This window comes from Cannabis sativa, chromosome 5, assembly GCF_029168945.1.
Source record: "Cannabis sativa cultivar Pink pepper isolate KNU-18-1 chromosome 5, ASM2916894v1, whole genome shotgun sequence".
NCBI lineage: Eukaryota > Viridiplantae > Streptophyta > Magnoliopsida > Rosales > Cannabaceae > Cannabis > Cannabis sativa.
Window position 1 is genome coordinate 66,107,491 of NC_083605.1, and position 11,754 is coordinate 66,119,244.

Consider the following 11,754-nt stretch of genomic DNA (forward strand, 5'->3'; position numbering starts at 1 on the left):
GTTTATTTCAGCATCAGTTTGAGGTTTGTAATCAGGTTTTTCAATAATTTTTCCAGACCTAAGGATAGAAATTGATTTAGCTTCTTCAGTAGGTCTAGATGTACTTACCTCGTACTGACTCTTTGGATTTGGAATGGGTTGACTGGGAAGTTTTCCCTTTTCCCTTTCAGCTACAGCAATAGCAAGCTGACCCATTTGTGTTTCAAGCTTTAACAGTGATTGAGAATTTGTGTGTAAAGCTTGTTGGGTGGTTTGCATAAACTGTTGTAGTGTATCCTCTAAATATGGTTTTCTTTGTTGTTGAGGATATGGCATATTAGGTTGGGCTTGACTCTGATTGGGTGTGTTGTATTGGTGCCCTTGATTCATTGGAGGCTGGTTCTGTCTCCATGAAAAATTTGGATGATTTCTCCAATTTGGATTGTAGGATTGAGAAAATGGGCTATCAGATAATTTCCCATAAGTTTGAAAAGCGTTCACTTCTTCAGAAAATGCCTCTTGGTATATAGGCAATGATGGACAGGACTGGGCACTATGACTTGTACTATAGCATAAGGAACAAATTTCATTCCTATGTATAGGAGTATTCATGGATTGACTTAATGACATAGCTTCAACTCTCCTAGTTAGATTTGCTAATGATGTTTTAATATCTACGTCATCTTTGACATCGTAAATTCCACCTCTCTTAGGTGTGTTGGAAGCTTTCGATCTAGGATCTTGGCAATTCCATTGTTGAGAATTTACAGAAAGATTCTCAAGAGACTCCCAAGCCTCATCCCCTCTAAATTGCAAAAATTTTCCAGTGTGCATTGATTGTACCATTTGTCGGTTTGAAGGAGATAATCCATCATAAAAGTATTTTACCAATCTCCATTTCGCAAAACCATGGTGTGGACATTTTAGCAATAAATCTTTAATTTTTTCCCAACATTCATAAAATTCTTCGTGATCTTTCTGATAAAATTCGGAGATTTTTCTCCTAATATTATCCGTTTTAGACATTGGAAAAAATTTGGACAAAAATTTATTAACTAATTCATCCCAAGTAGAAATAGATCGGGCTGGGAGTGAATTTAACCAGGCTTTAGACTTATCTTTTAATGAGAATGGAAAAAGTCTAAGCCTAACAGATTCATCAGAAAAATTTTGAAATCTAAATGTAGAGCAAATTTCTAAAAAATCTTTCACATGGATGTATGGATCCTCTTTACCTAACCCATAAAAAGATGGCAAAAGTTGAATTATGGAAGGTTTCAGCTCAAAATGTGTAGTATTTGTTTCAGGAAAAATAATGCATGATGGTGGATTAGCAGAAATGGGAGAAAAATGATCAATAAGAGTTTTTTCTTCCACATTTACTTGATTTGGTTCCATGATGTCAAAATTTTCACTTTTAATTTCAACCCATAATAATTTTCTTTTTACCAAACGATTTTTAGAATTTCGTTCCCAGCGAATCATACACCAAGTATCACAAAAATTAAAATAACATGAAAAATTAGGAGGCAGTGCCTACCATATAATTGCGTAAATAAAGACTGAATTAAAATATAGCGGGAAATAAATAATATATATATTTGACAGAAATATAAATACTAATATTAATATATGTGCAGAAATAAAGACAGAATTTAAAATATAACAGGAAATAAATAATATATATATTTAACTGAAATATAAATATTAATATTAATTATAATTTATAATATATACTTTATTATATATAATTATAATAATAATATACTTTTCTTAATAGTTAAGTAATGTATATAATAATAAATAATATATTAATATTATATATAACAATAATATATAATAAATTTTATAATAATAATAATAATATATGTTTTACTTCGTTATTAAGAAACATAATATAATATATATATATAATATAATAACTAGTAGAAGAATTATACCAACTTAAATTAAAGTAGTTTTTCTTCTTGCAGCTCCCCGGCAACGGCGCCAAAAACTTGTTGTATACCGAAATGGTACGTTTTTCATTTATCAACTCGCAAGTGCACGAATCTTTATTGTAATATGGAGATTGTGAAGAACGAGGTCGAACCCATGGAAGTTGCGTGAAATTGAAGAAAATACTAATTTAATCTAAGCTAATAAAACTCTAACCTAGTTCCAAAAATAGTGAGATTTTTGGTAACAAAATAAAATAAAGTGTTTAAACGATAAAAATGACAGTAACATATATTTTCAAAGGTATTTGGGGATATTATTAAGGGTTCAGAATCCACATAAGTGTATATTAAATATTCATGTTTATATTGATTCTCATAATTTAACCAGTAATCAAACCAATGATTTTCTAATAAAAAAAATAGATTTTCCTTCGCTTTAAAATTATAACTTCTAAGCATTAAATGTGAAACAATTTAATGTAAATACAAAAAATCAAAGAATATTATTTTTAATAAAATATGGAACCAAGCATAAATAATTTCTAACTATCAAAAATACTTGATATTAAAGATGAAAGAAATTATTTTAAGAAGCGAAAATCATAAGCATATATTGTACTGAGAATCAAAATAAAAATAAATACTTAATTAAATACACTGGGTTTCATCGTCATCCTTAATAATAAGGGAACTTAGAAACCCATAAGAAAATTAACTAAGAAAGCGGTAAACTAACACTGAGCGCTCTGAGCGTTTTCTCTGGATTTTTCTGTCTGATGAAACTGTAACTGAATTCTAAAATCCTAAGCTTCTATTTATAGAAGGGTAAAAGGACTAATGTGCAATTAAACTTATTACAAATTGCATGTGGGTAAAAATGTAAATACCAATAATTAAAACCGGAGTGACACGTGGCACTGTCGGATTGGCTGCCTTTGATGAGTCGGTGCCACGTGTCGAGCTTCTGTTGGCTGAAAAATAACAAATTGTGTCATGGAGTGACACTTGGCGCATGCAGAAAGCTTCCTTTTTGAAGCTTGGTGACCAAGGTGGGACGAGGCCCACTCTCGTGGTAGGCGCGTGAGGAGCACCTGCGGACCAGGTGCGAAGGTGGACGCCACGCGCGAGTGGGGAGAAGGAGAGGCGGCTGGGGGTCAAGCTCCTGCTGGGCTTCTGCGGACGAATGGCAGACCGCCACGTGGCGGGGCTATCTGCTGGTGAGGAATTTGGGGCGGTTTTTGGGCTGATTTCTTGGGCTTTTTGACTTTCAAAAATGCCAATTTTCATGGTTTTGGGCTTTTATTTCTGCCATTTTTATTTCTTTTTCTTTTCTTTTAATAATGCTATTTTTTAATTCAAACAACAAACAAAATTAAATCCAAACAAAATATTTTCAACATAAAATATCTTGGAGAAAATATTTATTTAAAACCTAATTAATTTGTATTTCTTTAAATGAAAACAATGCATTTTCTTAATTTTTTATTCATTTTTTTTTCTCTCTATTATGCCATAAATACTATTATTATTGATAAACAAAGATAAAATTAATCTTAAATAAAATATTTTCAATATAATAATATATTGCATTAATTTCTTGAAAATATTATAAAGAATTAATTTTATTTTGTATTTTTACACTATAAATTATGTAATATTTTGGCATTTAACAGAACGCTTTGGTACCCTCTTTGGATTTTCTCGCACAACTTGATAAGGTTCAACTTTAATATCATCCTGTAGAGGTTGCTCTTCATAATAAAGATTAGATTGATCTTCAACATAAGTGTGTTGCCTTTCAAAATGAGGAAAATATTCCTCTTCAACATGAGTATATTGCCTTTCATAATGGGGAGAATGTTCCTCTTCAACATGAGTATATTACCTTTCAGAATAGGGAGAATGTTCTTCTTCAACATGAGTATGTTTCCTTTCAAAATGGAGAGATTGTTGCCCTTCAACATGAATATACAAGCATATACAATGAAAAGCTGAAAGAATTAGTATAACGCAAAGGGTCAGTATATGGTGGCTCCAAGTAGTGTGAACGTTTTAGTACCCTCTTTGGATTTTCTCGCACAACTTGATGAGGTTCACCTTCAACATCATCCTGTAGAAGTTGCTCTTCATAATAAGGAGTAGACAACATGAGTTTGTTGCCTTTCGAAATGGGAAGAATGATCCTCTTTAACATGAGTGTGTTGCCTTTCAGAATGGGGAGAATGTTCTTCTCCAATATGAGTAGGTTGCCTTTCAGAATGGGGAGATTATTGCCCTTCAACATGAATATTCTATTGTTGTGGCGACAAAATTATCTTTGAAGGCAACATTAAAATTTTTGATCTCATCAACGAAAATTATTGATTTATGTAAGCTTTGACAGTGCACCAGTCCACTTTTTCACTTTGTCTCAATTTTGGTCCATACATTGTGGATGGCGTGGATATATGGATGGGAGAATAACCTCACGTGACCACTAGAAGATCATCTCGTGTGGCTTCACTCATAGGTTGAACATGAATTGTGTTACCAACTTCTGTAGCTTGATCGGAGGGTTGTAATAGTGTATTGTTCTTCATTTTTAACATTGACATTACCACAAGTCTCATGTCTATAAGTATCATCTGTCCAATTAATTGTGCCTATAGACTCCAACACACCTATAAATATATCAGTCAAGTTGTTTGACTTTGATTCAGAGATACAAATGAAGCCTTGCGTGTGTGTCATTTTTTTCTCCCGTTTAGTAGGTGAAAGAATACTTTTTATATCTTGAATACAAAATTATTAATATAAAATAAAATAAATAAAAGGAAAACTAAATATCAATAATAAATAAGATTTTAACCTTTGAATCACCTAAAGCCTCTACTACACCACTATAAGAGGGATCTTTCTTACACTTCCAAGTTGTCCTCCATCGGTAAATTCTGTTAATGTGACCTCTAAGCTCTACATAATTGTTTGCCACTGTTAGGATTCATTCATACACTAAAATCTACACACGCAAATAAGAGAAATTATAAAAAGATATTTCAATATTCTTGTACTTTACTTAGGGAAATTTACTTACTGCTAATAGAAGAGGGAAGCCTGAATAGGTGAACGTGGACATCGTCTGCGCTTTCTCATGCACTGATATTTATTTTTCTTTTAGTGACTTCCAGAGTTGCTTTAACGTATACTTATAAGAATGAGTCCCCTAAGGGAATTTGTTGAACATTTCCAAATCATCAACCAATCCTAATAATTTTTGGTCAATGTTAGCTTGTTTTTTTTTTTTGTCTTCGTGCATTAAGACTCCGGAGACGAACAAGAGTGAAGCCATCTTTAATATTTCTTAATTTCATTCTTCTTCTGTGATTTTTTATTTTAGTTTTGGTTGGACAATTATTTTAATTTGGTCTTTAAGTCGTCAAATGTGATGCATGAAGGTCTTTCACGAAAGTTTCTATCTTTGAATGATTTGACACAACTTGAAATTCCCAACCTTTACGGTACTTTGAGCATTTTAGTCTAGTTATTAATACATACTCCATCAATGAGAATCGGATTGGTATCTTATTCACAACAAACTACATCTTTAAATCTCTATAACAATCTGCTTCTCGAATGAGTAATAGCCACATCACTTGGCTAAAATGTCTATAGTAGTTAGAAATATTGAGAAAGTGGCCGACCGGAGATTCTTTGAATAATTTTAAGTGTGTCAGGTCATTCTTTAGTACATCATTAATGTGCCTTGTGATCTCGTCCATCTGAATTTTTATACTTATTTTGCACTCAAAATGTTCATTTTCCTTTAATATAGGCTCCGATCGAGAAATTTTTTCCACCTGTAATAAATTAAATGCAATCTTTCTTCAATATTAAACTATCCAAATAACATAAGAAAAAAAAAAGAAAGTGAACAAATTCAAAAAATACTGAATGTGTTTTGTCTCGTGACACAGATGAAGGCTCTAATTGTTCTTCTTCATCAGATTCTTCTTGCTCTTTTCCATCAGATTCTACTTGTTCATCTCCATCAGATTCAGCTTGTTCTTCTCCATTAGATTATGATTATTCTTCTCCATCTGATTTTGTTTCTTCTTGTCCACTTGATTATGATTTTTCTTCTCCTTTTGTTTCTGATTGTTCTTCAAAACTTTTCATTGACTCATCTTCACTATGTAGCTAAGATTTAAATAAAAGGAGGTAAATATTAAACCAATCAAACAAAAACATAATAGTTGAGCTTTACCCACACACGGTTGAGCTCAACTCAAGACATTTGATTATAATAACATTACAAGAATTTAGAGACTACATGTTGACTGTGAATGGTCGAGATCTACTCCATATAATTGAGCTCTACACTAACATTTCAAGACTTTTGAGACTATATTTGCTCGAACTTTATTAAAAGTAGTTAAAATTTATACTAACATTTTATTTATAATCTCGACCATTTATGGTCGAACTCTACTAACACAAATCAAGCTATATAATATATCAAATAGACTTTAGAAATCTTGAACATATTTGGTGAAGTTCTACCCATTTACCTCATCATTTGATTGAGTTGTTTCTGTACACGCGGGAGGAGTTGGTTCATTCAAAATCAATCGTCGTTGGATATGTTATTTTGGATCTATAATACTTTGTATTTTGCTTCGTGCCATTGAATTACTAAAATATAGTATGTTAGAGTTGAGCTTGGGTGATTGAGTAATTGCACAACTTAAAAAATGTTAATCATAAGTAAATATGCATAAGAGTCAATTGGTGTAAAAATGAGAAAAACATAACTCTTGCCTAAGAAAACACAATATAACCTTTAATTTTATCCGTTAATTCATAAAATAATGTGATAATAATATAGTAGTGTATTTATTTAAATTTATATAACAAAATAAATAAAAAGAGATTCTTCATAAAATAAGGAAAAAAAACACATGAATTAGAGAACCAAAATTCAACCAAGCTACAACTTAACTTTAAATTTAACACAAAAAAGAATAAACAAAATCTCAATTTATATTCTATTTATTTTACACTAATTGATGTAGAGAATAATGCTCATGAATATGTATATATATATTATGTGGGTATATATACATATATAATATGATATATTTATATAAATTAAAAATTATATATATATAATAAAACTTAACAAAATGATTAAACTAAAAGAATTTCCTTAGTTTTATCTATGGAGATTAGATTGATTACAAATTAGAGTTTTATTTTTAGAGATTTTAAGGGAGTAGATGACAAATTTAAGAAGAAAAGATAGAGATGAGTTTATAAAAAAAAATTTGAAAAAGAAATAGTGAGGTGAAGAGAAGAAAAAATAGTGGTTAAGCTTATTTTGGGGGATGGTTGAGATGAAGAAATTAAGAGGAGAAGAAGAGATGAAGAAATAAAGAAGAGATGAAGAAAATTGGGAAAAAAATGTGGGGAATGGTGAAGGGTTGAGGGTGGGGTGGTTAGGTGGATATTTTGGTTATTTACTTTATTAGTTAATACAAAAATTTAAAAAATAAAATAATTTTATAAGAAGGTTATTTAATAAAAGTGGTTTCATAAGAAGATTATTTAGCTAGATTTTCCTATATTTTAAGTCAAAAATTCAAGGAACAAAATTACTAATTTTTTTTAGATAAATGCTATGTTCAGTGTAATTTTATCAAAAAAAAAAAAAAAATGAAAAAAAAGAAAAGAAATTTGTGTGGTGTGTGTGTCCTACATTACTCATGTGTGAGTAATTTTGTGTAATCTAGATCTGATTCAATTATATATTAGATATTAAATTTCATTCACCTAATTTATCCAACATCTATTGGATGCTAGAATGGACTGTTTCTATTCATTAGATGTATTTCATATAAATCTATTTGTTTAATTCATATATGTACAATATTTTAGACCTAGTATTTTTTTTGGAGACCAGTCTAATATTTTAGATCTAATATTTATTAGATTGGATTGTATTGAATCCATCTAATCCAAAAGAAAAAGAAAGTTAAATATCAATCTTAATTTTTATATATACATATAACAACATAAAATCTAGGAGTTCTTACAGAAATGCCCATCTTTTTTGTTATTTTTTATATTTTTACTATCATACTTTTTTTTTTTTTTACATTTTTACTGTACTAAGTTTTCAAAAATACAGTATTAAAGTTTTAAAATTATAAAAATGTTGCAGTAAAAAATAATAATTAAGACTGCTTAAAAACAAATGTAGAACACCTTAACAACAATATTAAACAACTATAAAACAACAAAAAGACAATTATAAAGTAACAGAAAAATAACAAGGTACCGACCTCGTTACAATATGCAAAATAATATCATCTCCTCATTATGTATTTGTATTACAAAATAAAAAATAGTAAAAATGAAAAAAAAAAATAGGGTATAAATAGAATAAGTGTAAAATTTTTTTTACCACAATATAATTGTTAAGTTTGAAAAAAATACAATATTTTATGTAAAAACATCTAAAATCTAATTACTTATCCAAACAAAACGAAAATACTTATTAGTTCGATTAGAAGTTAGATGTATTAAATTTTTAGACACTTTATCAAACATCTAATCCGATTCAGTTAGATATTCAAAAATAACATTCAATTCGATCCCATTATAATTTAATATCTAATATTTAACAAGATCAGTTATGAGTAGATTAGATAGATTTATACACATCCTTAATTAATACCTACCAAACCTTACGGTGATTTTATCAAAAAAAATGTGTGTTTGTCACACAACCCTAAAAATAGGGTTAAATATAACATAAAAAAATTCATTTTATTTTTGTCAAAACACAAAATTTACCAAATACAGAGATGGTCTTAGGTAGCCCATTGCGTTTTTATTCCTAAGCCCAATATTTCTAGTCCAAAATAAAAATAGGAGGAAATTACACTCTATACCCTTTTGATATTGTCCTCTTTTATTTTTACCTTCTTTTTTAAAATCTATTATTTTTACCTCTTTTTTTAAACATTGTACCAATTTTGCCCCTGTCACTTCAAGATATTCTCCATGTGATTCTCTTATGTAAGGGTATTTTGGGTACAATACATATAAAAAGAGGTATATTTCAAATAAATATAAAATTAGAGGTAAATTTGATTAATTGATGAATAAAAGAGGCATTTTTCAACTTACCCAGTCCAATAGATCATCACTCTTTCCCTCTTCCATTCCAGCCGATCTCAACCTCTCTCCCCCGCTCTCAGCTGCAGCAGCACACACCTCGACGACGGCGTCTCTCACCTCCTCAAGTCGACGGTGCCCCCAGCCAAGACATTCTTTTTTCGAATCAAGCTTCTCTTTACCCTCTTTGTTGGTTTTAAGAGGTATTTTGGCTTTCATTTCTTGAGAGTTTTTTTTTTTCCCTTTCTTTTCTTTCAAGATCTTAGATGAGTTCAATTTCTTTACTTAGGCACATTTATTTCGTTCAGTTTATCCAGTACTGGCCTATGCTTTATTTATGGATTGTAATGTAACTGTAGTAAAATAGTTGGAGAAAATACATGTCTTGTATCTGTTTGATTAATTTGCTGTGAGAAAATATGGGTTTTTGTTTTCCGTTACTGGGATTTGCATTATAATTGTTAAATTTAATGTATTATAAGCTTTGACAAAGTAATTGAAGAGTTTGATTGTTGATTGTGTGTAGTAACATGTAATCAGAACAACTATACAAAGATTGGCTTTTTATGTATATCATACATGTTAAATTAAAACTTGCATTATTTTTCTAGACCGTTGAGGTATGAGCTGATTAAGTTGAGGGTTGTTCTTAAATTAAACCGTTTTTTAATTCTAAAATAAATTGAGGTTCAAAATTAGAGAAAACTTAATCTTTTGCGAATGTGTATAAGGTTTAGAATTTGTAATGGGTTTTGTGAGCATAATATTATAGTTTACATTAAAACTTGGTTATTTTTTCTTAACTAGACTAAATCTTACAAAATCGATCAATGTGTTCTTCTTACAGGTAGAATTGCCCTAGAAATTAGATGAGCGGTGGTGGTTTCACATCTAGTAGCTTGCGGGCATCGTTCTCGTATTGTGTACAACAAGTAAGAAGCTATGATTACCATCACTACCTTTGCCTTCTGGAACTTCCCCTCAACATGAGGAAGGCTGCATTTGCAATTCGTGCTTTCAACATTGAAACAGCCAGAGCTATGGATGTTGCTTCTGATCCGAAAATCGGCCTTATGCGCCTCTTGTGGTGGCAAGAAGCCATAGACAAAATCTATGCTAAAAAGGCTATTGAACACCCTACAGCTCAGGCTCTCTCCTCAGTTATACATGAGAACAAAATCACCAAAGGGTGGTTAAAACGATCTGTGGAAGCTCGAATTAATGATGCCAGGAGAGAGAGCAATGAAATCCCCGAAAAAATTAAAGAGTTGGAGCAGTATGCAGAGGACACTGCCTCAACTATTCTTTACACTACACTTCAAGCTGGTGGTATAAGGTCCACTATTGCTGATCATGCAGCCTCGCACGTTGGCAAAGCGAGTGGCCTTCTTTTGCTGATCAAGTCACTACCTTACCACGCTAGCCGCAACCGCCACTTTTCTTACATACCCACCGAGGTAGCAGCCAAGCATGGTTTATTGTCTAAACAGGGAGGTCAAATAGAACTACATTTGGATTCTCGAGAAAATCTATGTAGCGCAGTGTTTGACATGGCTTCTATAGCTAATGTTCATTTACAGAAGGCCCGTGAGTTGGCTGGAAAAGTGCCTGCTGAGGCTCGTCCGGTGCTGCTGCCCGCGGTGCCTGCTCAAGTTCTGTTGGATTCTTTGAGTCAAGCGCATTTTGATGTCTTTGATCCCAGGTTATCAAGAGGGGTACTTGGCTTGCCTCCTTTGTGGTTCCAAGTGAAATTGAAGTGGCATTCGTGGAGAGGAAAATACTGATGTTGTTTTCATAATTCTTTTTCCCATTACACTTCCAATAAGTGATAAATCTCTTATTTGCATTTAAGATAAATTTCATCTCAACAGTTATGTTGTGAACATAGTTAGTTAACTTTAATTCTTTGGTTTGTTTTCTTTATGTTTGGCCGTTTTGTGCCTTAAAATAAATATAATATCATTGTACACAATTTCAATGAAAGACTTAGTCGATATTACAATTCAAGAAACATAGGAAAAGGAAAAATTTGCCATGAATAGAAACAAACAGATGGGCATGGAGCGATACAATGTTTCCTCAGTGAAAGGTGAAAACCAATCCAAAAAAAGCTTAATTGAAAAACCCTTTGCATAAATTTAATAATGTTTTTTTTTTTTTTTTTTTTTTTTTTTTTTTTTTTTTTTTATTTTGTTGCTTTATAAAAAAATAAAGAAGTAAAAACTTCAAATTCGCTAGAGGAAGGGGTCGAACCTCCGACCTTGTGGTTAACAGCCACACGCTCTAACCAACTGAGCTACTCCAGCTGTTTGGAAGATCCAAATGCACTTAATTATATAAAACAAATGTTAAAGAAAAACATAAGAATATGTTTCTGTCGAAAACGACAACTTAGAAAATCTTAACTTGGGGGAATCATAGGTTGAATTGTGTTAACCTACGAACAAGGATGTAAGACACAACTCATATTATATATAATCCAGCTCAAGTTGTTGGGTTTTGAAATCTCAACCTTTTAATTAATTGTTAAACTAATTTAACTAAAGAATTATTACATAAAAAAAATTTGATATTTTATTTACAAAAATACATCCATAAGGTAAATACAACATTTATACTTTTTATGTGATTTTAATTACCAAAATACCACTTACACTATCATCAGTCACTTACACAA

General features: G+C 31.0%; 1 protein-coding gene and 2 non-coding genes across 3 annotated transcripts; 2 read left to right on the forward strand and 1 right to left on the reverse strand.

The window, feature by feature from the left end:
• Positions 1–883: 883 nt before the first annotated feature.
• LOC133038624 (small nucleolar RNA R71) lies at positions 884–990 on the forward strand. The gene has a single exon (XR_009688124.1). It is a non-coding gene; the product is annotated as a small nucleolar RNA R71 (small nucleolar RNA).
• Positions 991–9,081: 8,091 nt separating this feature from the next.
• Positions 9,082–11,055, forward strand: LOC115716290 (uncharacterized). Its single transcript, XM_030645052.2, has 2 exons — positions 9,082–9,280; positions 9,925–11,055. Exon 2 carries the CDS (start codon positions 9,947–9,949, stop codon positions 10,859–10,861), a length of 915 nt encoding a protein of 304 aa, XP_030500912.1. The 5' UTR covers positions 9,082–9,280; positions 9,925–9,946; the 3' UTR covers positions 10,862–11,055.
• Positions 11,056–11,309: 254 nt separating this feature from the next.
• On the reverse strand, positions 11,310–11,383 carry TRNAN-GUU (transfer RNA asparagine (anticodon GUU)). Its single transcript has one exon. It is a non-coding gene; the product is annotated as a tRNA-Asn (tRNA).
• Positions 11,384–11,754: the final 371 nt, after the last annotated feature.